This window comes from Dryobates pubescens, chromosome 17 (genome assembly GCF_014839835.1).
Source record: "Dryobates pubescens isolate bDryPub1 chromosome 17, bDryPub1.pri, whole genome shotgun sequence".
Taxonomy (NCBI): Eukaryota; Metazoa; Chordata; class Aves; order Piciformes; family Picidae; genus Dryobates; species Dryobates pubescens.
In genome coordinates this window covers 3,967,750-3,995,476 of record NC_071628.1, presented here as the reverse complement: position 1 = coordinate 3,995,476, position 27,727 = coordinate 3,967,750, and the positions used below count along the sequence as shown (strand labels likewise).

The window sequence follows — 27,727 nt, the reverse complement described above, 5'->3', positions numbered from 1 at the left end:
GGATTGTGTGCTTGAAGTGAGCAGCTGGACAGGCTGGTCTCAAAGGTCTCTTCCAACCTTGACAGTTCTAGGATTCTATGATGACAAGAGCTGGGAGGGACCTCAACACTGAGGCAGGAGAAAGAATGAGGTCTTTATTAAATAAAGATGCTTGCTCACATAAAATCCCTTCTGGAAGCAAAAGCAGTGTTTAGAAATCACTCAGGGTTGTGTTTGCTTTCCTGACTCTGCCACTGGAGTAAATCTATTCATCATGGCCATGTATTAGTGAATTAGTTAATTAAGTGGCTCGTTATTTAATAACACAGATTGCAAGTGTGATGAAATAGAAGTCCCCTTTGTAGCTGGAGGCACATCTTTGCCAATAAGCTAAGCGGCTCGCGGTTAATCAGGCATGTTTGCCGGCTGACACAGGCAGAATTTGCTGACTTGCAGGCGGTTTGTTTCCAAGGTTATTGCTTACACTCCTCCCTGGGAGCCTCCAAGCCTGGTAAGGTTAGACCTAATAAGCTGTCCAAACACACAGAGCAATGTTCAGACTCATTAAAGGGTGCTGGGGCATCGCTGTTTCTGAATCAACACCAAATCACCTATGGCTTTATGCTGCCAGGTGCAATGCTGATGGAGAGGTTGGTTTATTAATAACCAGCAAAGCCTCAAAGCCTAACTCTCTGTGAGATTTAAAAAGAAAAGGACATAACAGAAACACATTCTGAATGTTTGGCACTGATGTGGTTTCCCCAAGTGATCTTGGGAGAGCTGCTGAACTTACCTCTACCTTGGGACACATCTGAATATTCCTTGGTATCCAGATCAGGGTTGGTGACTCAGCCTCATGTTAGGAAAAGATTTTTGGGGTGGCAATGCTCACCTTGGTCATCATGTCAAAGGCAGCTGGGTGTGAAGATTGGAAGGAGGCCTTAGCTTGTGCAGGAGTCCTGGCAGTATAAGACACAGCATTTCTGTTTCAATGCTCAGATGAAGTTTTAGTCTCTCTCTGCTTTGGGTCACGATGTGCAAAACAAACCTCAAAACTTTTCCCAGCCTGTCGTGGGAGCAGTGAGCATTGTAGGCTGCTTAGGTACCATGATAATGGAGAAGAGGGAATAGGTATCCAGGAAAAGTTTAGGCACCATGAATATTTTCTCAGCTAGAAGATTGTTAATCTCAGTAAGATGGCCAAATTCCAGTTCAGGCATATGTATATCTAAGCTTTCTTTGGGTAAATTCTCATCTCCACAGAACTTTGGCACTTGGAACTAGACACTCTTCTTCTCCTGCTGTGATTCTCTCCCATCCACCACGGTTTTGTTCTTTTCCCCTTCATCACCTCCCTTCTGACTAAGCTCTGGGCTGTGATTTCTCCCTGCTTTTGCTCCTTGAAGTGAGCCTGTTCATTATTTATTAGCTCCCATACTCTTAGACCATCTGTCTCAACTCATTATCCACATTCAGCTTGTCAAATTGACCTTTTAGGGCCTTTCTCTGGGATTACAATATGTAGTCTGTCCCTCCTTATATAGCTTTGTGCTGTTAAGCCACTGCTTTCCAACTCCTACTGTTAAAGATTCCTCTCTATCTCACTAACACCCCACTTGCTAGTCTGCATCCCAGACTCCAGAAAAGCTGTTTATTCTGCTTGGCTGATGCTTGTTCCTTGTTTCATCTGCTACACACTCACTGTGCCAGCTTGCTGCAGCACATACTGTCTTCGAGATGACCTTTAAAGCATCTGCACCGACAGAATATCAGGCTCCAAGATGTAATCTCTCCTTAACAGTCTGAGGGACTTTCTGTCCCTTAGTTCATCACATTACATATGGATCATCACCAGTTAAACTCTGCCCACAGCCTCTTTGCTGTGAAAGTCACCACCACATAACTGATGGCAATGTGGTGCCCCCAGAGGAAACTCCTAAAAAGTGTGTCCCCCCAGTGTGTGCCTGGGATGGGTTAGCATGAGAAAGCATCATGGTATTAGCCAGATTCTTAAGGACTCAGTAAATCAGAATACTTTAATGGAACACAGCTGAAGTACTCAGGTCTGGAGAAGAAGGCTTATGAGGAACAGTTGAGGAAACTGAGATGCTCAGTCTGGATAGGAGGAGGCTGAAGGGAGACCTCATTGCTTTCTACAACTCCCTGAAAGGAAGTTGGAATAAGGTGGGTGTTAGCCTCTTCTCCCTCATGTCAGGTGACAGAAGAAATGGCCTCAGATTGCATCAGGGGAGGTTTAGGTTGGATATTACAAAGAACTCCTTTACTGAAAGAGTAGCCTGATATTGAGACAGCCTGCCCAGGGAGAGGGTGGAGTCACCATTCCTGGAGGTCCTCAAAAACTGTGCACACATGGCACTTTGGGACATCCTTTAATGACCATGATGCAGTTAGATCAATGGTTGGACTTGATCTTAGAGGTCTTTTCCAACCAAACAGAGGAGGCTCAGGGGAGACCACCTTGTTCTCTACAACTACCTGAAGGGAGGTTGTAGCCAGCAGGGGGTTGGTCTCTTCTCCCAGGCAATCAGCACCAGAACCAGAGGACACAGTCTCAAGCTGTGCTGGGGAGGTTTAGGCTCGAGGTGAGGAGAAAATTCTTCATGGAGAGTTGTCAGCCATTGGAATGTGCTGCCCAGGGAGGTGGTGGAGTCACCATCCCTGGAGGTGTTCAAGAGGGGATTGGACGTGGCACTTGGTGCCATGGCTCACTAGTCATGAGGTCTTGGGTGACAGGTTGGACTTGATGGTCTTTGAGGTCTTTTCCAACCTTATTGATTCTATGATAAGATTCTATTTGTGTCCACACCACATCCAGCTCTGCCCATAAATTAATGAGCTATTGTAAACGCCTCATCTTCACAGAAAAAACATGCTGAACTCTAGGACCAACTTACACAGCAGGTATTTTGTTGTGGTGGAACAAAACATACACAGTATGCACCTACACAGAAATGCATGAAAAGCACCACAGATCAATAGAGATTATCCAGGAACTGTTAAGGTGACTGAAGTTCAGTAGAGTCTGTAGCAGGGAATTTTGCACTGAAATGCTTTCTCTGTTGAATAATTCATCTGATCTGCTGGTAACACACTAAATTGCTTTAGCTCTGTTTTTTTGTACATCCCTCAATATACCAGGGCTGCATCAGCACCAATCCTCTTCCAATCTACAGCATGGGCAAAAGTGAATTGACGAGTCCTGTCCCAGAGATCACAGCAGCAGCTTAGAGCAAATCAATGATTTTTAAACTAGACAAAGGGATTTTACCCTACCTGTCCTACCTGTGCTGCAGGGGAGCAGTCATTAAATGTCACCTGAAAGCTGGTTCTTTCAACCAGATGATTTCAAGGTGCTGACTTTCAAAGACCTTGCTCTTCTTTTCCACTCACAGCCACTAATGCAGAGCAGGGAAGCTTGCTTAATAAGCTCCACAGAGAGCTTTTCAGTCTGTATTGTACATCTATCAAATAATTTCTTAATAACCACCAAAAAAAAAAGTCTCAAGGTAGACTTGTTTTTATTCTTAGTTCTCACTTAATGCAGTGTTCTCCTCTGAAGCCACAACAAAAGACATCTCTTCATCCAGAGTTCAAAGCAAACTCTTTTCAAGGTAGGATCTGCTACAGAATCTGATTTCCAAATCTCTTGTTGTCCAAGACCCAGTTAGCCTCCTGTAAGTCTTTGCAGCCACAGCTGACTGTTTCAGCTTTTAACACATACATTTACACCTGAAAACCATCCCCTGGCATGCCCACGCACATGATCATGGTGTCTTGGGTGGCAGAGCAGCTCTTTTTAGCTCCCAGCTACCATGTTGGTGATTAAGAAAACAAAAAACCCCTCACATGCTCACTTTGATTTCTTTTTTTCTGAGCAGGAACAAAAAAAAGGGAGGCAATGTCTGGAGGTGAACTTTCCTCCAAAGGCAAGGTGGGGTTCCCAGCCTGGGACTGGGATGTAGGCCTCCCTCGAGAATGCTTGATGCCCATGGTTTGGTTTGGATGCAAATTGCAAGGCTAAATTTTGCTTCTGATCTTGTGAGAGTAGAGAGGGAAGGAATCAGAAGTGGCTGTTTTCCTAGTGTTGCAGATGGTGCTCCCTCTCTGCCTACAGTCAGACTACAGCCCAAGGTTCTGACCTGTGTTTCCAGACAAAAAGAACAGACAGAAAGAATCAGCTGATTAAATCACCCTGGCCAGTGTTCACATCTGAAAACATCCTCCTGGAAATTCCCCAGAGACTCATTTCTCATCACCAGCAGGTTATTTAATGGAAAGGCAGAGCAAGGAAAGTGACTGCTAAAGACCTGCAAGAGGTGTGACCTGTTTTCATACTCTGAGAGGAAATTTTCCTCTCTGAAAGGAGAAAGGCAACGGTGCGGAGAAGGGTTTGTGAAGCTCAAATCTCAATCCCTTAAATAGCAGTCACTGATTTTATTTCTCCTTCTTTTCACCGAGTGGTGCTCCCTACAGCCAGCTTCTTCCAAAATTGTTTTGGAGTCCTATGCTATGAGACTTCTGTCTCTGTTTATCTATTATTTTGGCACTGAAACAGAGCTGCCAGAAATCAAGCAAGAATTAGGCAGGATTAGGGCTGAGCTCTGACAGAGGTGGCCTGAGATGGGTTTATAAGCCTTAGATATGAAGGTGAGAGCTGCTGGTATTACTAAGCAGTAGGTGTCATTACTTTTCCACAGGTTTTTGATCAATAATGCCAGGCAATTCATCATCCTTCTCTGGCCATTTTCTTCTTTATTCTGAGCACAGTTTGGCCCATGGATACCTGCCCCTGCTCCTTGACTGCTGATTTCACTTGATTTCTACCTCTCTGCATTAGAAGCCTCCTCATTTCCTTTTCCTGTCTGCACTCACATACATATTCTCTCCAGATCTTGCTGCTTTTCCTTCTGCAGGATCCTTGCCAAGAACCCAGCCTTGCCATCTGTCCAGGAAAATGATAATACTGCTCAGCTCTCTTTCTAGATGTTGGCTGCAATAGCAGTGTTAATGTTAGGGGGTGGGGAGGGAAAGAATAATCAGAGCTCTGTGTAAGAATAGTCAGAGCCTTGTGGAAGAAAAAACCACCATTTTCTAACTCACAGCATTGGAGGTCAGATAATTTTAGTCCTCTAACTAGCAAGATTACTTTTTCTATATTATATATAGGACAAGGGCAATGGCTTCAGACCAGAGAAGAACAGATTTAGGTGGGATGTTAGGAGCAAGCTCTGCACCATGAGGGTAGTGGAACACTGGAACAGGTTGCCCAGGGATGTAGTTGAGGCCCATTCCTTGGAGGTTTTCAAGGTGAGGCTCAACAGGGATCTGGGTAACCTGTTCTGGTGGAGGATGTCCCTGATGACTGCAGAGTGGGTTGGACTGGATGACCTTTGGAGGTCCCTTCCAACCCAGCCCATTCTATGATATTTCTGAATCATATAATCAATAAGCTTGGAAAAGACCTCAGAGATCATCAAGTCCAACCTATCACCCAACACCTCATGACAACTAAACTATGCCTTCAAGTGCCATGTCCAATCCTCTCTTGAACATGTCCAGGGACAGTGACTCCACCACCTCCCTGGGCAGCACATTCCAATGGCAAATAACTCTCTCTGGGAAGAACTTTCTCCTCACCTCCAGCCTAAACTTCCCCTGGCACAGTTTGAGACTGTGTCCTCTTGTTCTGGTGCTGCTGGCCTGGGAGAAGAGACCAACCCCCACCTGGCTACAGGCTCCTTTCATGTATTTGGAGAGAGAAAGAAGGTCTCCCCTGAGCCTCCTCTTCTCCAGGCTAAGCAACCCCAGCTCCCTCAGCCTCTCCTCACAGGGCTGTGCTCCAGACCCCTCCCCAGCTTTGTTGCCCTTCTCTGGACACCTTCCAGCATCTCAACATCTTTCCTAAACTGAGGAGCCCAGAATTGGACACAGGACTCAAGGTGTGGCCTGACCAGTGCTGAGTACAGGGCAGAATGACTTCCCTGCTCCTGCTGGCCACACTATTCCTGCTGCAGGCCAGGATGCCATTGGCCTTCTTGGCCACCCGGGCACACTGCTGGCTCATGTTCAGCCAGCTGTCAACCAGTACCCCCAGGTCCCTTTCTGCCTGGCTGCTCTCCAACCACTCTGTCCCTATACTACCTTATTAAAGGTGCACCTGACATAGTATTATATACATGAGATTGAAATAGGAGAGTAAAATAGGTTGGATGTCTCTTTTTTACTGAAAAGAAAGTGCCAGTTTTTCAAAACCTGAGGTTTGTTTTTTTTTTGGGGGGGGGGGTGGAATTGTTTCTAATGAAAACTGGATCAAGCAGCTGACATGCTGGCATTTCTGGAATGTTTGGGTTTCAGTTTGAAATGACTCTCCATACACCTTCTTTTTTTTTCTTGAGTGCCAGTGGAAAGGGCAACCTGTGACAGTGTAAGCTGAGACCTTTTTCATGGACCTGACCTGAGAGTTCTGTTTTTATGAATTATGAGGTTGCAGACCAATTATTTTTGATTTTTAAAGTTATTTTTACTGCTTGGAGAGAGAGGTTTGAAAGCTCTCCTGAGAGAAAAACAGCAGTTTGCTTGAGTAAAACAAAGACTGGATTGCAACAGTTCTGTGGAAAGCTGACAAGGGCTCTGGACAAGGCACTTACTTTTCCTGGACCTCAGCTGTGAAGCAGGGAGCACAGGGACCTCTTTTTCTCCACTTTCTGGTTTATTTAGGCTTCTAGGGGCACAAGTTGCTATCTGTTCAAAGCCCCAGTTGCAAGTGGTTTGAACAACTGATCTGCAATTCACATCAGAGGTAGGCTGTGCTGTTCCACTATAGAATCATAGAATTGTCAGGGTTGGAAGGGGCTTCAAGCATCATCCAGTTTCAACCTCCCTACCATGAGCAGGGACATCTCACACTAGATCTGGTTGCTCAGAGCCACATCCAGCCTGGCCTTCAAAACCTCCAGGGATGAGGCTTCCACCACCTCCCTGGGCAACCTGTGCCAGTCTCTCACCACCCTCATGGGGAAGAACTTCTTCCTAACATCCAATCTGAATCTACCCAGTTCTAGTCCATTCCCTACCATTCCCTGACACCCTAGAAAGTCCTTCCCCAGCTTTCTTGTAGCCCTCTTCAGATACTGGAAGGCCACAATAAGTTCTCCTTGGAGCCTTCTCTTCTCCAGACTGAACAGCCCCAACTCCCTCAGTCTGTCCTCATAGGAGAGCAGCTCCAGCCCTCTAATAATCCTTGTGGCCCTTCTCTGGACACCTTCCAGTCTGAAAGGACACAAAAATGCCAAGAAGCCAAGGGACAGCCCCAGCAGCACTAAGCTGCATCCCACACTCCTTTCAGCACCACAGTGATCAGAACTCAGTCTGTCTAACAGGATTTGTGTAATTGCTGGCTGCCTGAAATCCAGGATAGTGCTCCCCTGGGAGCTGTGAGTTGTTAAGCAAGTTGAAAATCTGGTCCTTCATGTGTACAGATGGATCCATTAATTGCATGCTCATTAAGAGACTGCGATTGGAACTTCACAAAAACCTATCTGTACTGTTTCCTTTCACCCTTTCAGCAAGGGAAAATCTCCTCTCAGGATATTTTTGGGTTTGGGGTTTTTTTTTATAGTCAGCTTTCTGAGTGCAGAGTGTCCTTATGGTCACTGTAGGATCTGGGCATCTTCCCATTGCTGACAGAGAAAGCATCTCTGGAAGCGAGGGAGTTACGCTAGAGGAACTGTCCTTCAGGCAAAATATTAAACTGCTCTGCCATCTGTTTTACAGGGTTTATTCTGGTGAATGATAAAGATCCCTTGAAAGCATTTTTATAGTGTACTGTACTGCTCCTTATCCTTAGCAGTCATATCACCTCTCCCTTCAGCTGCTGACTTTGAGAGCTTTCCATTTCTGAGCATGCAAAGGCAAAGAGAAGGAGCTGGATGCCAGCTCCCAACCTTGGCTCTCCTCCTGCTGCACAGAAGCGTGCACCCACAGTTCCCTTCAGCTTTGGCTTCTGCAAAGCAGCAACCTCATTCTTCTAGGTTCACACTTTTCCAGGTTCAATATATTGCATAAGAACTCTCCTCTCCCTCACTGCCCTGCTCACCAATGTGCTATAGGGTCTGTTGTCTGCCAGAGCTGAGCTCTGGACTCCCTTCACTTAGTGCCAGGTACCACAAACTCTACATTCCCTCTGACTCTGCTGCCCTTCAGCCCACAGTTCATCCCCTGAGCACGGCAGGCACCTCCCTTATATGCTCTTCCACAGGGATAAATGCAGGTGGCAAGCTGCTCTTCGTAAAGGTCTCCCTAGAGTAGATCCTCTTTCTCTTGTGACTATATCCAAGACTTTAGGTTACTATTTTAAACTGCTGAGCTCAAATGACTGAATTCCTGGCTAAGTATGCAACATCTGAGCTGACTAAAGAGTGCAAGAAAACTACAAGGTGAATAATCCATGTTAAAGAGCTGCTGTTAAATGAGTTACTGTGGAAAATACAGGACTAAGTGAAGGATAACTGGTGAGACAGGCTGTTAGGTGAAGAAGAAAGTTTAAAGTAAACATGAAGCAGAATACAGAGGAAGAGCCCTAGTGCAAAAATTACTTAGAGGGGAATTAAAAACAAGGTGATGTGCTGAGAAATCAGGACTGGTGTATGGAGAACTACAAGTGAGGATAGGAGCTGCATTCCAAGGTGCTTCATGTTTTGGTGTCCAAGGCTCAGTTTAATGAGCTACTTTGTGGGGATGCAGAATGAGGCTTTCCTGCCTCTGCCCCCTCATCCCCCTGCAGCAGGCTTTGCCTTATGGAGCCTGACATTTGTTGTATGTTTAAACCTCACTTGCATGTCTCGGAAGGGTAGCTGTCACTTTCAAAGGGCCTGAGGTCATAATAGGCTCAATGTGTTGTGTTTATCTGTCCCAAGCTCTCATGCATCACTTGTGGTGGGTAATTATAGCAACCCAAGCCTGCAATCTTTAGGAGAAGTCATGATTTCACATCTAAATGCTAAATGGAACTGCTAATATGAGTGAGTGGTGCTCAGCTTGAGTGAAAGGGTGTTAAAGTATCAGGTCCAGAGTGAATCAGCCTGTGCTGCATACATGACAAGGAGAGGAAACTACTATGGGGTACCAACATAAAGCATTTCAGAGCCCTAAGTTGCAGCCTAACCCTGGGCACTGCACTTTTCTCTAGGGTGATCCCAGAAAACATTCATAGCATCAATAAGGTAGGAAAAGACCTCAGAGATCAAGTCCAACCTGTCACCCAACACCTCATGACTAAACCGTGCCACATCCAATCCTTTTTTGAACACCTCCAGGGATGGTGACTCCACCACCTCCCTGGGCAGCACATTCCAATCTTTCTGGGAAGAACTTTCTCCTCACCTTGTGCCTAAACCTCCCCAGCACAGCTTGAGACTGTGTCCTCTTGTTCTGGTGCTGGTTGCCTGGGAGAAGAGACCAAGTCCCACCTGGCTACAACCTCCCTTCAGGTTGTAGTAGATGGCAATAAGGTCTCCCCTGAGCCGCCTCTTCTCCAGGCTAAACAACCCCAGCTCCCTCAGCCTCTCCTCATAGGGCTTGTACTCAAGGATTCTCCCCAGCCTTGTTGCCCTTCTCTGGACACATTCAAGTCTCTCAATGTCCTTCTTAAACTGAGGAGCCCAGAATTGGACACAGGACTCAAGGTGTGGCCTAACCAGTGCTGAGTACAGGGGCAGAATGACCTCCCTGCTCCTGCTGGCCACACTATTCCTGTTGCAGGACAGGATGCCATTGGCCTTCTTGGCTACCTGGGCACACTGCTGGCTCATGTTCAGCTGCTGTCAACCAGCACCCCCATGTCCCTTTCTGCCTGGCTGCTCTGCAGCCACTCTGACCCCAGCCTGTAGTGATGCATGGGGTTGTTGTGGCTGAAGTGCAGCACCTGGAACTTGGACTAAGTAGCTATTGCTTGCCACTACTTATTACTTGCCACCACCTTTTTTTTCCTGAACTACACATCCTTCCCAACACAGGTGGCTATCACTGGCCTGTAAGACTTGTCAGCTCCTGCCATTATTTCCTAGACTGCCCAAGATGTAAGAGATCCTATTGAATAAACAATGTTGTGTACCAGTGAAAGAGCATGGATGCTTCAATAGGGCTTTTCTATTTTTCTGATCATCTTTGGCCCTTTTATTGTGGGAAGCAAAGAGCCTAGCTCCCAGCCTTGGCAGCTCTTCAACAGAGAATGAAAAGACTTCCACCACTTGGTCTTTTTCCTTTTGAAAGAGTAAGTGCAAGGCTAGAAGTAGGGGCTGTGGAGACCCAGACTCTGTGAAGTTCTGTTCTTGATCATTAGTGTTGCCATTATATCATTTCCTAAGGTGAATCCCGTTCTGTAGCAAGCAGAAAAGGACAAATGTGAGGTCTCTGTGCTTCCTGCTCTGACGTTTGAGGTCTCTTTGAGACATAACCTGCCAACACACGGTATTTAAGAGACTTCCAAACCAAGGCCTAATGTTCCTCAGCACATATTGTTCTATTTTCTTTGCTGTTCCTTTTTTTTTTTTTAAAGAAAAAGCTCTTTCCTCAACTTTTCAAAAGAAAATATGTCTCTGTGGAGCTACATTTTTCACTGCCTTTGAGAACATCATGTTCAGTCATGACACAAATCTTTGTGTAATGAAGACCGTTACTTCAAGTCTGGGAGGTTCTGAGACTCAGAAGTCCTCTTGGATATACTTTTTTAACCACTAGTGGTGATGCTCCAGCCTTGAAACAAGAGCTGTGGAACCTGCTTAAGTGCTCCTGGTGGTTGCCAGGTGTATTAACTCCCCTGCACATTAACACCTCCACTGCAGATACAGATGCTTCTCATTATTGCTCCCTGTTTTGTTGTCCCCTGATCTTTCTAACCTGATCAGAGTGCCTTTGGGATTGTCTTTTAGTTGTATTTCTTTTACTTTAATGAGTGCTCTTCCTCAGCCCTTGAAACTGCCCAGCTGTCTTTTTAATATCATGCAAAAGGTGTGATTCAGCACAAAGAAAGGGAAGGGGAAACAGGACAGCAGTGACAAATGGCAGAGAGGGCAGAGAAAAAGAAGACGCTCTGGCAGGAGCTGCAGAGGCTGTGCTGTAATTACGTGCCATAAATATATCAGCAGCTAAATGGAAATGCAGGGGAAGCCTTCCTGAAGCTCTTGAAGCTGCTCCCATGAACAGCACAGGCAAGGCATGGCCATGACTCTTTCCTTTTCCTGAACATTTGTGCTGCCAAAGAATCACAGCATTTGCAGCAGGAGTGATGCCCTTCTCAGCATCTTGTGAGAGTGCTTCTATTGAATTTCTGCTCTGAGGTCATTGTAGCTGCATGTTTAGCCCATGCTGCGTGCCAAATAAGGTCCCCAAGTGCAGAGGCAGCACTGTCAGTTAGTGTGTGCCTTTGTGTACTCTTCCCTAGGTCAGCAACTGACTCTGTAGGTAACAATGCCCACATAAAACCAGACATGAGCCTGCCCATGACATTTCATAGCTCATTCACACTTTGTTTAGGCAAGTAGCTCAAAGCTGGAAGTCCACATTTTCTGCATGCCTACACTGCATGGGGTCCTCTAGCATGACTTGACTCAGTTACCCATGTGAGTCTCCTTTCCAACTCCTTGTCTACAGCTGTGTGCAGTAACAAATGCCTGTCAGCACTGGAGAGCCAACTGGCTGAAAACCACTTGAAAAAGGAATGGGAATTGGGTGTCCAAAATAAGAATGTGCTCAGATGTGCTTTGGCTTCTCTTGGTTTTCCCTGCAGAGAGCAGTGATTCTAGCTTAGCTTCTCTTTCATTTGCTATTTGTGAAAACCATCCTCCATTGATGGCTAGATATGGCAAGAAGAAAGCTTGGGGTGACTTTATCTTGGCAGGCACTGCATGCTCGTAGTACATCTGTCATACAGATGGAGAGACACTAGGGGAGAGAAGAAGCTGTTAAATAAAACGAGGTTTGGGATCTCGATGAAAAAGCAAAGCAGGCTTGTATTTTGTGTTGTGATGATGTTAGCCAGCTGTGGGTACCAGGGATGAGTGTGCTCTGGGGAGGTGGACAGAAACACATTTAGCAGCCTGGGAGCTCTGTTCCAGCAGTTCAACCCACTACTGCCCTGGGATCACATGTAGGAGGCAGGACCCCTCTGGGAATGACAGAAGCTGGGACCTCACATTGCTTTCCATTCTGCTTTAGGTGCCCCCTTGGTACTTCTGAACACTCTTTTTTGTTGTTCAGAGGCTTTGCAATGCAGAAACATTCCTCAAACACTCACTTTTTTCTTCCAGTGGAAAAATGTGTATCCAAATGGTCGGCCACTAAACTCAATGCATGTGTGCTTGCAGACTTACTGCTGTCTCATTGTTATTATTTCCTCCTCCTCAGGAGATGACCTTCAGCACCACAATGAATCAGGATAAACCTGTCAAATCCCTCTAGCTCCCTGGCTGTGCAATTTGCTGCTCCCTTGCTGTTCACCAGACAGCAGCTCTTCCCACCCAAAGCACAGAAGAAGCCAGCAAGTCACAAATGACAGCTGAAAAGTGAAGCATTATCAAAAGCTGTGTGAGACTGTCAAAGGGAATCTTTATATAGTAATTCTTCCTCTGAGCCTGGAAAGCTGTATCCCAGCAGTTCCAGAGAAGCAGAGAGAAGAGATGTTCAAGTAACCAACAGTAGAAACTGCACGGATCAATACATATATTAGAGCAGCCACAGGAAGAGATCTACAGCATTTAGAACTCTCCATTCAGGATGGATGATGGATATAGAAACACAAACCTCTATCAAGGGGGCAGAGGGGGAAACCAAGATGACTACAGGTACCAGGATGGTAACTACGAAGGGTACACACCCAACGATGGCTACTACCGAGGCGGGGATGAACCCCCTCAGGAAGAGGATGCCCAGAGTGATGTCACAGAAGGCCACGATGAAGATGATGAGGTCTATGAGGGGGAGTACCAAGGGATCCCACACCCAGATGACATTAAAGAAAAGCAGAAGAAGCGAGCTCCTGCTGTGGATGATGACTACAGAGACCGTGCTGACCTCATGGCAGAGAGGATGGAGGACGAGGAGCAGCTTGCCCACCAGTACGAGAACATCATTGAGGAGTGTGGCCACGGACGCTTCCAGTGGACTCTCTTCTTCGTTTTAGGCTTGGCACTGATGGCAGACGGGGTGGAGGTGTTTGTTGTTGGATTTGTTCTTCCCAGTGCCGAGAAGGATATGTGCTTGTCCAGCTCGAACAAGGGGATGCTAGGTAAGTGTCACTTGTGAACAGCTCTGCTGATGCAGTGGGCAGTAGCTGTAGCTAGTCTTTTTTTCTAGTGAAAAGCTGGCTTCAGAATCTTGGCTGGGGTCAGAGTGGTTGGAGAGCAGCCAGGCAGAAAGGGACCTGGGGGTACTGGTTGCCAGGAGGCTGAACATGAGCCAGCAGTGTGCCCAGGTGGCTAAGAAGGCCAATGGCCAGCAGGAGCAGGGAAGTAATTTTGCCCCTGTACTCAGCACTGGTTAGGCCACACTTGGTAGTACTGTGTCCAGTTCTGGGCCCCTCAATTTCAGGAAGGTGTTGAAATGCTGGAAGGTGTCCAGAGAAGGGCAACAAAGCTGGGGAGGGGTCTAGAGCACAGCCCTGTGAGGAGAGGCTGAGGGAGCTGGGGTTGCTTAGCCTGCAGAAGAGGAGGCTCAGAGGAAACCTTGCTCTCTGCAGCTACCTTAAGTGAGCTTGTAGCCAGGTGGGGGTTGGTCTCTTCTCCCAGGCAACCACCAACAGAACAAGAGGACACCGTCTCAAGCTGTGCCAAGGGAGGTTTAGGCTGGATGTTAGGAAGAAGTTCTTCCCAGAAAGAGAGATTGGCCATTGGAATGTGCTGCCCAGGGAAGTGGTGGAGTCACCATCACTGGAGATGTTTAAAATAAGACTGGATGAGGCACTTGGTGCCATGGTGTAGTTGATTAGATGGTGTTGGGTGATAGGTTGGACTTGATGATCTCAAAGGTCTTTTCCAGCCTGGTTAATTCTATCCTATTCTATCCTGATGGTTCACAAATTGTGACCTAGAACCCTGCCTGATGCAAGGTATATGCAGGCTTTGGATTAGACTCCAGCCCTTGATTCCATTCTCTTTGCATTATTTTCATGTGACTAAGGACACTTATCCTTCTACAGGCCTCTTGCCTTGATGTACTGAAGTCCTAGACACATCTCTATTCTTTTTTGTTTTTTCATTGAACCTGATAATCAGGACACTTATTTCTATAGTTAGCTAGGTTTTTACTTATTTTATGCCTTACAGGAAAATATCTCAGCTCAGATATCTGAAAGCAAATTGCTCACAACTGAATTGTGATTTCATAGGGACTTCTGAATTCACCATCTCCCTGTGGGGCACCAGGCTGGCTACCTTCTCAGTGGTGAGACCTTTGTTGAAAAGCAGGTCATTTATTTTGGTGGCAATATGAAAATGGGGGTAGAGTTTCAGAAGACCTCTAGAAATATCTGTCTCTGTAGAGCTCAAGCTCTGGCAGGCACCTGAGTCAGAAAACTTCAAATGTCACAAGAAAATCTCTCTTTGATGTATTTCTGGCCCAACCACAGGTAGAAATGAATAAGAAATCTCCCCAGAGAGCTTTTTCTGCTTTTTCTAGCTTAGTATTTGCATGGCTGAAAGTTCAGGGTGTTCTGATAAGCTCTGAATAAGCAAGGAGACATTTGGGTCTGTATCCAATCCTAGTTCCAGCCTCTTGCACATTAACCAAGCTCATCTGAAACTTCTAATCAGGGGAAGAGCACCCTTTTTGCTACCTTTCCTGCTCACTTCTTAGGACAACTTCTGGGAACCTGTTTTGGCTGAATAATTTCTTCAATCGTTAGCTGCTTGGTTTTCAGTTGTGTTGTTGGGAGGGAGGTGGGGTTGGTTGGTTGGTTGGGGGTTTTTTAGGGTTATTTGTTAAGCATACTTTCTTCCTTGGTGCATATTTATCTGCTGTAGGTTGCCTCCTCCTGAATCTGAGATTTGTGAGATGATCCTCTGTGAAAATTAATTAAGGGAGGCTTCAATGATATGTCCAGTGACTCGGTGGCAAAGACTTCTTCACCTCAGTTTCTTCCTAATGTGGAGTGAGGCAATGTTGGTAAAATGAATGGAGGGTTGGTTAGAGAAGGCACAGCTTTCCCTCAAGTTATCATGAGGTTTAAACCTAGAGAAGAGAAGACTGGGCAGGGGCAGAACTTAGTGCTGCTTTCCAATACCTGAAAGGACCCTACAGGAAGACTAGGGAGGGACTTTTCCTGTGAGTGTCAAGCAATAGGACAAGGGGGAATGGTTTGAAGCTGAGAGAGAGTAGGGTTAGACTGGATCTTAGGAAGAAGTTCTTCAGCATAAGGGTGGTGAGGGTCTGGAATAGGCTGCCCAGGGAGGTTGTGGCTGCCTTCTCCCTGGGGATGTTCAAAGCCAGATTGGAAGAGGCCTTGAGCAGCTGAGTCTAGTTGAGAGGTGTCCCTGCCCATGGTGGGGAGTTTGGGTTAGATGATCTGTGAGGTCCCCTCCCACCTAAGCCATTCTGTGATGGTTATCCACAAAAGTTACTGCCCCTTACCTTTTCCCTATGTACCAATACAGCTGAGCTCATGTTTATTCCCAAGCAACTTCTTGTCTCAATGCACTTCTGCTAAGGAAGCAAAATCACGTTATCCCAAGTGGGGTTGTAGTGACTTCCAGGTAGCTGCTGATGTTTAAGCACACAAGGAGGTCTCAGACATAACAAGAGAGACCAGGAGGGGGAAAAAAGGGGGAAATAAGTCAGGGAAGTAATCCAACTCACACAGAAATAGGATGGGGCAAATATGAGAGCTAAAATAGAAGCCCCCTAAAGATGCCTTAGTGGAGTTCAGGCATTTAGCATTAAATGCTCTCCATATTGTATATTCTTCCACCCTCAGAAAGCAGGCATGGAAAAACATCGAGCAAATTACAGCCTAAATTGTGCAAGATTTACAAATAAACAGATGCCCACAGTGTCTCATGAAATGTGTGAAGTGGATCTGGCACATCGAGAAAATGTTTACATTTTGTTCTGAAAATAAACATCTCACCATCAGGTGCAAATCAACAGCTATTTTAGGCCTAAAAATCCCTCCTGGGGACAAAAATTCTTGACAGTGAGGGTGGTGAGACCCTGGAACAGGTTGCCCAGGGTGCTTGTGGATGTCCCCTCCCTGGAGGTGCTGAAGGCAGTCAGTCTCAAGCTGTGCCAGGGGAAGTTTAGGCTTGAGGTGAGGAGAATGTTCATCACAAAGAGATTGGCCATTGGAATGTGCTACCCAGGGAGGTGGTGGAGTCACCATCACTGGAGGTGTTTAGGAAGAGACTGGATGAGGCACTTGGTGCCATGGTGATTAGATGGTGTTGGGTGATGGGTTGGACTTGATGATCTTGAAAGTCTTTTCCAGCCTGGTTAATTCTGTATTCTAATGCCTGAAAGAAACCTACAAGGTCAGGTTGGATGAGGCTTTGAGCAACCTGGGCTGGTGGAAGCTGTCCCTGCCCACGGCAGAGGTGTTGGAAGTGAATGATATTTAAGGCCCTTTCCAACCAAACCCATTCTATGAACCTATCTAAAAATGTGTACCTTCAAGTGCTTTTAATCACCTCTCAGAGAGCTAAATATGGTATTTGCAAGCACAGAGCAGTAAGAACACACCAAAAAGGTGGTGCTGTAGTAATGGTTTAAACTTTTTTCACATCCAGTGTATAAAACCCTCCCCAGAGCTGCAGTGGTGTTATCACCATTTCACAGCTCAGTAAACTGAGACAAGAACATTTTGAAGGCCTTTGCCCATAACTGGAAAAGAGCCACACCAATGCTGAGAATAAAATATTGTGGGGTGTTTTTTTTAGCCACACAGCTCCTTTTCTTTTTTTTTTTATGATTAAATAATAATATTTTCAGAGGAATATAATCTTATAGACTCTTAGCTTCACAATGGTAGATGAGGGAGGGAAAAAAAAAGAGGGGAAAAAAGATCCTATTAGCAATTTTGCAGTTATGTAGCAATTCAAGCTTGGCTGTGTGAGGCAGGTTGAACAGGATGTGTAACAATACCCCTGCTTTTAGTAGTGTGAGGAGGATGTTTTATTATCAGCTGAGAGAAAATCTGGCCTCAGCTTCTCATCGACCTGAATTCACCTGATATGACAGGAAATCCTAATCCCCTCTGCAGAGCTCAGTGGCTCTTTCACTTCCTGGATAATCACCAATGAGCCCAGCCGTGGTTCCCTTGCTCAGCTGTGGCTGGTGGCTGCCTGTGTTGCACCTCCACAGCTGTGGACCCCCAACAGGGCAGCCAGCTCAACCCTGATGACACCTGCCCCTGTCCACATCCCAATACCCAGGCATGAAGTCCTGGCTGCAAATTTGCTCTTGGGCAGAAACACTCCTACAGCCCAAGGAGCATCAGGACCCTGAGTGGTAGGGATGTGTTAGAGGGTGGTAGGGGGGGAAAAAGGTGGTTTTGTGATTTGGGAACATCCCACTCGTTGTGCACTCAATCTGGAGATGGTTGCAACCCCACTTATAAACACTGGAGGAATTTCATCTGACCAGAGCCAGCATGAGCAGGTTTTCGTTTAACAGCAAAGGATTTGTTTGGCTTCCTCTGCTGAAAACTTTGCTTTAGCAGAGGGGCTGGGTGGGGAGAACCAGATGGTCCCATGAATATTGTAGTGATGGACAAGTCCTGTGGGGGGCCTGTGAAGCCGGCTGAGTGTAAACAGCCACCCACGCCACGCCGGCAGCTCTTGCGGGAGGGCTGGGTGCGTGCTGCCTTGGCAGAGCTGCGTCACAGCGCTCCCCGATTCGCACATCCACCTTTGGCTTTAAGCTGCAGAATCCCTCCGTCTCAGCAGCCACATTTGCCCAGTATCCACCCCCACATCTCTGAAAAGGGAAAGCTGCCTTTCACGTGGGCCATCCATTCCACAGTGCTACAGCCATCAGCTGCAGATGAAGGCTCTCTGCTTGTAGTCGCTCAACCAGGCGAGCACAAGGAGGATGCCCTTTGTCTGGTTTCCATTTGCAAGGTCAAGGAGATGCGTGGGGAAAGCAGGAATCTGCCTACAGGGAAAAGCAGATTAGAAATTTCAGGAAGAAAGAGAAAAATGACCACTCAGCCCTCAGCTCATCCTCTGCTGAGCCCATCTCCTGTGCTGGGACACACCAGCCATGGCTAGAGCACAGGAGAGTCAGGACTCCCACTGCTTTATTCCTCTCTTTGAATCACTTCTGCACAATCAGATCCTGTGCCTCGCCTCATCCATCTCCCAAACAGTCCAGAGCTGACTCACAAAATGTTGATTACATCCATGAAGTGCATCCACACATAACAGATGCTACACTGGCAAGAGTGTTTGGATTTCATTTTTATTACAGTTGGAATTGAAAGCTATATAAGGTCCTAATCCTTTTCTGTTGTACAAATGCTTTCCCTCTTCAAAAAGCCTTTTCTGTTTTATTTTTTTACCCTAAAGCTGCACTGGTAGTGGCCTGGGCTTTGAAGGCAGGTAGGAGCTCTGGCTTCTTGCTCCATGCAGAACAATTAGTAGAGGTGAGACAGCCCTGCACCTCTTCCCAACAGCCCCCAGGATTCTGGGACTGATTATTCCCATTGAGCTGGGGGATTTTATGCTCAGATTTCCTGTTTGTTCCACAAGTCCTTGTCCTGACTCAAAAGAGATTAGTTTCAAATGTGCCATGTTTTTAAAGAACTTTAATCCCATTAACTGTCAAAGGGAAAAAAATAATGCTGCTGATGATGGAGATTTAGGCAAATCTTGGATTTATTTATTTTTTTCCTGAACATGTCCAGAGAAGGGCAGCAAAGCTGGGGAGGGGTTTGGAGCACAAGACCTATGAGGAGAGGCTGAGGGAGCTGGGGTTGCTTAGCCTGGAGAAGAGGAGGCTCAGGGGGAGACCTTCTTGCTGTCTACAACTACGTGAAGGGAGGCTGTAGCCAGGTGGGGGTTGGTCTCTTCTCCCAGGCAACCACCAACAGAACAAGAGGACACAGTCTCAGACTGTGCCAGGGGAGGTTTAGGCTGGATGTTGGGAAGAAGCTCTTCCCAGCAAGAGAGATTGGCCATTGGAATGTGCTGCCCAGAGAACTGGTGGAGTCACCATCATTGGAAGTGTTTAGGAAGAGCCTGGATGAGGCACTTGGTGCCATGGTGTAGTTGATTAGATGGTGTTGGGTGATGGGTTGGACTCGATGGTCTTGAAGGTCTTTTCCAGCCTGGTTAATTCTGTTCTATTTTGAGTCTACTTGTAGTGGTACTGAAATATTAAAACTAGTTTAGCACACACAGTGCAGTGTACTGCAGATGCCTTTTCTGATTCCCAGAATTTCAGCTTTTAAGTCCACCATTCCTCTCTAACATGGAACTCCCTTCAGAATCTGATTAAGCAGAAAGCCTCTGCCCATTCCTGAGGTTTCCTTTACAACAGACATTTGTTGGTTTAGCCTTCTGGAGGACAATGTATCCATTGGTTTATCACACATGATAACCAGTTGAAGCCACCTCCTCTAAGTGAGTCCATGATATTAACAGCACCACTGTTTTTTGTTGCTCACTGACTGCTGGATGCTGTGTTACAGAGATGTAATCTTCCCTTCTATCACAGGTTTGGGCTCCTCAGTCAGAATCTGCAGGGGTTTGCACATAAAAACAGCTCCATTGCACTTCTTGATGGCTGGCTTCAAACACTGCCATAACCTGTACTAGGCCCACTCTTCAAAAGGGCTGGCTGCCCTGCCACAAGCCAAGGTGCTGAGCTGCAGTAAGTCACCAGACAGGAGACTGTGACAACCACCTGCACCTCCTCCTGACCTGGGACATTTTCTGTAGCTAAGAGGATTTGGATGAACATCTGCCACCCAGGGATGTTCTCTGCAAAAAACTTGGCAGATAATTTGTTCTTCCCCATCAGGGTCTGGTGCTGTGGGCTGAGCTGTGCTGTGAGCCTCTGGCAGGGTGCTGGCAGGACTCGCTGTCAGATGGGTGGCTGCCAGGCACCAGTGAGTAGACACAGGGTGCAGCATCTCTTCTGTTTGCTGGCTGCAATCAGAGCTGTTCCATTAAATAAGGCTCAGGAGCCAGGGTAAAAGCATTAAGTCCTACAGCATTGCATTAAGAGTCTTCCTTCAGAAAGATTTTGGACTGAAACAGGTTTGGCTTCAGCTGTCCCTTGTAATTTGAACTTCAGCAAACAAGCAGGAGGCCAAAGTCAAAAGAGAAAGTGATCCCAGGTTCTCAGATGTGTACTTCTCTGATGGCTGCAGATCGGTATCTGAAACCTTTACACGCCTTCAGATCACCTAATCACCAGGACAGCATGGGTCAGGGTGGCAGGGCAAAAGAGTATGGCACAGAGCCATGTGCCTATGGCAGAGGGACAACTGAGCTGGCAAAATCCTGTGCCCCAGCTGTGGTACAAAGGTGGTTATGGAGCAAGAACAGGCTTTTTTTGCCTTTGACACACAAAATCCTCATTGCCTGTTAGACATCCCATCAATAGAAAAGAAAGCAGAACTGTTCACAGAGAGGTGACCCCCACACCCTGCTGTGGGACAGGGGAGACTGCAGAAGTCTAAAATGTTCCATTTCTGGTCAGTGTGAGGCAAGCATCCCTCCAGTGCTGCCACGGATCTCTGCTGCATAGCTTTTCATTTAGTAATGCATTTCAGAACCAGTGAGGCATTTGCAATCAAAGGAAGGCAGAATCTGCTGCCAAGTGTAACTCTCTGCATCAGTCCTCAGCTAGCTTTGTGGGATGGCACAGAACAGCCTTCAGCCACCAGACTTACTGTCTTGTTTAAACATTAATGAACTGCACAAAAACTACTCATCAGCACCTTGTATCTCAAGGGATGTGTTTGACAGAAGAGGTCCTGCCAGCAAAGGGACCACAGCTTGTGGCTCTTTCTGAGGCTATTGCTCTCTGAAGTATCTATGTTGGGAAAGTAAATGGAACAAATAAATAAAATATTCCTTATTCCTGGACCTTTGAGCACTAGTAATTAGGGCTATTTATTCTGGTACCTGTATAAAGGAAAAGGCAGTGTAATAGGTGGCCCTTCTGGTGGCAGTGTCAGGAGAAGAGCCAAGGGCAACTCTCACCTTTTTCTAGGCGTAAGTTGCAAGCATATAGTGAGCTGGGTAGCAGGAGCCTGTTTGGAGAAGAAAGCCATTCCCTCTAATTCAACCTGGCTCTAAATGCAGTCACTGAAACTGCCTTTTGAGAAACTGAGGGTAGAAGGTAAAATGAAGTCAAGTTAACAAGAGGAAGCTTTTTCTCTGAAGAATGAGAATGTTAACTCCATAGAGCAAACTGTCAAGACAGGCAGTAGGTTCTCCCTTCTCCTGAAATATTCAGATCAAAGCTGTGCTCTTTTCTGTAAGTTGTCCTCTGGTTAGATGCCAGATCTTGGCTCAGTAGCAAAGGAAGTAGCTGTGCTACACAAGGCAAGTCTTAGGAACAGGCTGAACCTTTCAAATAAAGCTAGGGAAAGCAGAGAGGGAGAGATGAGTGCAAAGGAAGCAGGGGTAGGATACTAACCTGCAAAGACATTTGGCCGTGCCTTAACAGCCTCTCTGCTCTCACAGCTTTCTGAGCACAAACAGCAACCAGACACAGCCTCCTCCCTACACATTCTCAGTCCCACTGCTCTCAGGGAGGGGTCAGTGGAGTTAAGACATCAGACTTCTGGTGTATCATTGGTAGCACACAGCTGGGACACGTGCGTCCTAAGCTGCTTATGTCTGGCCATTGCTTACGTGCAGGGGATGTGCGAGCAGCGAGGCTGGGGAAGAAAGATGTGGGGCTGGTCAAATGAGGGTATGCCTGCACTGCAGGGAATGATGCAAGCCTATGGGCACAACATGGAAAAATCAGGTTCCACCAGCAGATAGAGTTTCTGGCACCTGACACAGCTGATCTGGGGAGGATGGAAGTCTCTCTAGTTCCTTGCATAGCTGCCACATGAACGCTTTAAGATCTGCTTCTGCACTGCATGCCATTTCCACTCACCAAACTTACTGTCTCCTTTCTCCCTTCTAGGCTTGATAGTCTACCTAGGGATGATGGTGGGAGCTGTTCTGCTGGGTGGCCTCGCTGATAAACTGGGAAGAAAGAAATGCCTCATGATATCACTTGCAATCAATGCTGCCTTTGCACTCCTCTCCTCCTTTGTCCAGGGATACGGATTCTTCCTCTTCTGCCGCCTTATCTCAGGCCTCGGGTGGGTAACTGGTGAATCCACCTCATGTCCTGGAGAAGGCCCATCACAGCTCAGCAGTTTAGGGGTATGGGGTGAGAGAAGGAAGGCTGCTCAGGAGTTTCATCTCTGGTACCAAGCTGGGGTGACAGTGCTGTTTAGCATGTGTGGTTGCTTTGCATCTCTTGAACATTGAAGTCTTAGTGGGAGGAAAGTTTGGGCATTGACATTCTCCTGGTACATCCCAAATCGTGCAGAAAGGTGAGAGAGACTGACAAATGCCCATCTGACTTTCAGGGCTTCCTGTAAGACCCTCATCAGTTCCCACCACCTGTCTGTATTTCCCCTCCCTGAGGGGAGTGATCACAAAATCACAACAAAGATGTCTAGGGGAAGAGCAGGGCATTACTGGCTTTCTGTGAACCACAGGAAATTCAGCTCTCAGAGCAGGAGAAAGACCTTTCTTTATCTTTGATGTCTGAGACCAGTACAGCCAAAGATAGATTTGCATTTTTCCTACCAGTCTCACTTCTCTGAGCATGACCTTCCCTCTTTATGTGTGCAATCCTAGCTACAGGGACATTGAAGACGACTCTTACTCTTCCTATGTGCTGTTTTTTTCTCTCCTCAGTATTGGGGGATCCCTCCCCATTGTGTTTGCCTATTTCTCTGAATTCCTGTCTCGTGAGAAGAGAGGAGAACACTTGAGTTGGCTCTGCATGTTCTGGATGATGGGTGGCATTTTTGCCTCAGCGATGGCTTGGAGCATCATCCCACATTATGGTAACTGGTTTGTGCTCTTCACTTTCAACACCACCACATTCCTCTATCACTATGCTACCCCAGCCCCACACACAGAGGTGGCATTAGTCAGTCCTTGCATATCCCAGAATAAACAGTGCTAAAAAATAACAGATACCTGAAGTGCACCCAAAAGGGCTGATAAATTGACTGCATGATTGATTGATACTGAGGTTGCAAATAGGGCTGAGGAGGGCTGCTTTGCAGCAAATGCTTTAAATACAACCCTTGAATGAGGCTGCCAGAGCCTGAGCTCTGATTTGAAATGTCAGTGCATGCAGGGAGGATTGGGCTGAGATTGTGCTGCAAAAATGGATCCAGTTGCCTAAAATAAGTAATGAGGGAATTGCTGGGTGCTAGGAATGATGGCAGTGAGGACAGCACATGCTCTTAGCCAAGTGTCCACACTCTTGGGGCTGTGTATCTGGTGACCAATTTCCCCCAGCATGTGATGGGCTGGAGTCACAACTGACTTAATCTAAATAGGTTCAGGAGTGGAATGGGTTCCCTGCCCAGGGCTGGAAGTGGAAGAGAAAAACTAGATGGGTGTGCTCTGAAACATACTCCTGTTCTGGCAAGCAAAACTCTGCATGTCATATGGTATTCCCTGACACTCATCTACCCATCCTAGGCAAGCATCAGAAGCAAATATCTACTGGAAAAGATGAATCTGGAAAAGATGAATTCCTTCAGTAGCAGCAGCTGTTTGCAAAATCCTGCTCAAAGAAATGAGGACAGGCCACAGTGACCATGGGGAAAAGCTAACTAACACTGCCCTAACTATTCACCCATTTTTACCACGTTTAAAGTCCACTCAGAATAGTTCATGCTTTTGAATGATTAGACAGAGACTGCTGGGATGAACAGGCAATCTTCTGTGCTGTGGTGTTGGGTTGAAACAAATCTATTATCTGCAACTCACAATTGCCTTAAAAATCCCTTAAGCATAGCATAGAATGGAATGGAATAGAATGGAATTAACCAGGTTGGAAGAGGCCTTTGAGATCCTTGAGTCCAATTACATTCATATTTTAGGTGACCTTTTGATGTTGTACTTCTGCAGCTTCCCCTTTTTGATTTCCCACAGTTTTGGAACTTTCTGAAATGAGTAGAATACCAAGACTGACTCAGATGAAGACTCTGAAAAAAGCCCCAAAGCAACAACGACAAAAAACCCACCCAAAACATTGCTTGATGATTTCCTTATTCTGTGAATAAAAATGGTGGTAGAAAAAGAGATAAATACATAAATGTAAAAATTCCTTCTGAGGTCTGAGCCTAGGAAAGGTGAACAGGGCAATGTAAGAAGCATGCTGTTGCTTTCTAGTCTTCAGCAGTGGAATACCAGAAAAAAAAGCAGGAAAAAGGGGAATCTCAAATGGAGGATTAGGGTCTTGATTCTTCTGAGTTTGATTCACAGCTCAGTAGTTGTGGAAAAGACCAACTTGCTTTCCTAGGTCACTTCCATACAATGTGAACCACGTTGTCTGCTGTATGAGATGGAAAGGAGACACCTCTAATGTGCCTTTCAGATCAGAGAAGACTTAGCCTTTGTAAACGTTTTGTAACCTCACTCAGCAGCAATAAATTATGGCCCTGATTCCTCTACCCTTCCCCAGCCTTACTTGCCTACAGCTGCATGGTGCTGTGCTTATCACTAGACCTAACCTCAGAGATAAAAGGAGGCTTTTTAAAAGGCAGAGCCTGGGCAAGTATGCTCCATTTTCTGTAATGAACATGATCTCACTTGCTCTGGAGCCTCGAAGAGCTGTCAGTACTAAGAACAGCAAACTTTCAACCTGTCCCAGTGTCCTTACAGAGCTGTCAAGTTCAGAGCCACTTTAGGAGAGAAAAAACTCCTGGTCAGTGTTTTTATTGTATGGCTCTTGCTGTTTCCAGGCTGGGGGTTCAGTATGGGAACCAAGTACCACTTCCACAGCTGGAGAGTCTTTGTACTTGTCTGTGCTCTGCCCTGTATCGCCTCCCTGGTGGCACTGAAGTTCATGCCTGAAAGCCCAAGGTTTTTGCTGGAGGTAAGATGATTCATCTGAACCTTGCAGTCTGATGTTAGCAGAAGCTAGCTGGTCCCTCATGCGTCACTGTCTGTCTTTCTCTGTTCTGTCAAACACACATAGCACCAGCTCAGAAGAAGAACCACTCCTACATGTCTGCACCAACTCCACAGATGGCTTAAACCCCAAAGACTACAGACTGTGGGGTCAGTCAATGATGGTTAAGTGTTTCACTGGCAAATGTGCCACAGAAAGAGGGTGGTGAGAGCTGGGAATTCCAACTGGAAGTCCAACAAAGCCATTTTGAAAACATCCCACAGACTTTGAGCATGTAACTGCTGAGTCCTGGTGGAAGACAAAGGGCAGAGTACATTTCACTGGGTAAAATACATAAACCTCAGACATCTTGAGCAAATATTCTTCATTCCTGTTTCACAGATGTGAAATGTGACAATAGCTAGCTCCTGTTAAACCTGCAAATCATTGGAGGTGTGGGATTAGAGCCCAGGTCTCCTCATCTTCTATCTGGTTTTAAAGCTTTGCTGCTGCCTCAGGTAGTTTCAGGGTAACTCCTTCCACCAGAGACAGAAGAGATGCTGCACCCTGTGAGCCTTCAGCTCTTTGCATTTGACACAGCCACTGCCATATGTGTGAATCTCCACTATCATGATCCTCTAGAACTGGTTTCTCTCTGTGGTTCAATAAATTACAGAGCTAGAAACTCCAGCATTTCTTTTCCTCTCTTTTTTTGGGGGTGTTTTCAGATAGGTAAACATGATGAAGCCTGGATGATCCTCAAGCAAGTTCATGACACCAACATGCGGGCTAAGGGCGAGCCAGAGAAGGTGTTTACGGTGAGTTTAACAAAGCCATCAGCATGGGAAAAGAAGAGCTGGACATCACACCTGCCTTGGGGCTGGGCACACCTGCCTTGGTGCAGCACAACTCTAGTTTGTTCCTCCTTGGGACATTGTCAGCATAGCCTCCCCCAACAGTCATTCAAAGGACTCAGATACATGTTGTGCATTTCAAGCTGGATGTCAGCCTGTGTTTCCAAGGAGCAGAATTGCAGTGAGTGTTCTTCATTCCTGGTGTTACTCTACAGAGCACACACCAGCAATTTTTCAATTATACATGAGCTTACTTGGGCTGTTCTGAAAGACTACAGCCAAAGAGAGGTATTAGTCATGTGGGAGACGTGAGTCACTCCTTTCTCCAGCCTGGCTTCTAATCAAACTCTGATTAATCTTCAAGTACCCTCTAATGAGCTTCTCAAACTCCACCTGCCTCATACCCAATCTTTAATCTCTCCAAGGGAAAGTGGGATGAGTGGCTATTACTCATTGGTCTGCTGTTTGTTGTGAACAAAAGGTCACACCAGCACTCTTCCTGAAGAGTGAAACCAGGTAAAAGGTGGATGCTTGGGTTCATTGCAAATGGTTATAACTCACTTGCAAACTACTGATGAGCCAGCCAATTAATAGCTCTTGATTTATGCTTTTAAACATGAGGGGACACGTGCTCTTAAAGGATGGAGATATGGTTGTGTGCAAAATGGCTTTCTGAACAAGAAGGAGAGCAAGGCTACGTGTTCAGAAAGGTTGTTACCAAACAGGGTCCCTCAGGATGTGGTCCTTCAAGGAAATTAAAGTTTGTGTGTATGACAATTGAGTGTTCAGGTTGAGGTAGGAGCTTAATGAGCCTCTGCTATTTTTAGTTTACCAACCACTCAACTAATGTGAACTTTGACAGCAAAAGTGAGAAAAACTGTCTCTTTAAATCTCTACCTGGCTGTGCTGTAATGCCAAGCTGAGCTGGGGCAGTCCTGATGTGTGGTGGGAGGAAAAGAGGACTGAAACTCAAGTATCTATGTGTCCAGAGAAGAGCAAAGACGCTGGTGAAGGGTCTGGAGAATGAGTATTATGAGAAGCAGCTGAGGGGACTGGGCTTGTTTTGCCTGGAGAAGAGGAGGCTTAGGGAAGGCCTCCTTGCTTTCTAGAGCTCCTTGAAAGGAGGTTGTAGAGAGGTGGGGATCAGAGGAAATGGCCTCAAATTGTACCTGGAAATGGCCTCAAATTGTACATTGGATTATTAGGTAAAAATTCCTTTACTGAAAGAGTGGCCAGGCATTGGAGCAGGATGCCCAGGGAGGTGGTGGAGTCTCCTGCTCTGGAGACAATCCAAACCCACCTGGCTGCGTTCCTCTGTGACATACTTTAGATGGTCCTGCTCTGGCAGGGGGGGTTGGACTTGATGATCTTTTGAGGTCCCTTCCAAGCCCTAGGGTTCTGTGATCCTGTGTGTGTGTGATGACTCCATCCAGCCGCGTCACGACTGCTCGAGGTAGGCTGCGCCGCTGAAGCAAGGTTTACTGACATCCGTTGGCAGGGGCAGATGCTGAGTGCTGCTGCTGTGGCACAGACTGTCAGAACATGGGTTTTATTATTTTTCTTCCTGATAGGCCAAAAGTTGCCTGTTTGTGGTGAGTCAGCTGGTACTGGTTCAGTTCCCAGATCTGACATTTAAGTGATGCCAGCAGTAGGAACACAGAGACTTCACAGCAGAGCCAAGGCACTCACTCACACCCAGAAATTTACCCAGTAAATTTTCACCTCCTTCT

General features: G+C 46.4%; 1 protein-coding gene across 3 annotated transcripts in view; it reads left to right on the top strand.

Annotated features, from left to right (window-relative positions):
• The window catches only part of SV2B (synaptic vesicle glycoprotein 2B), a 70,262-nt gene that overhangs the window by 30,531 nt on the left and 12,004 nt on the right, over window positions 1-27,727 (top strand). For 2 of the 3 annotated variants that reach the window (XM_054168993.1, XM_054168992.1), the window contains 5 exons: window positions 12,403-13,282; window positions 22,138-22,318; window positions 22,926-23,077; window positions 24,995-25,128; window positions 25,872-25,961. In XM_054168993.1, coding sequence (XP_054024968.1) covers window positions 12,772-13,282; window positions 22,138-22,318; window positions 22,926-23,077; window positions 24,995-25,128; window positions 25,872-25,961 — 1,068 coding nt within the window. In that variant the 5' untranslated portion in view covers window positions 12,403-12,771. The remainder of the gene's footprint in view (window positions 1-12,402; window positions 13,283-22,137; window positions 22,319-22,925; window positions 23,078-24,994; window positions 25,129-25,871; window positions 25,962-27,727) is intronic. The other variant, XM_054168994.1, reaches the window with a different exon arrangement.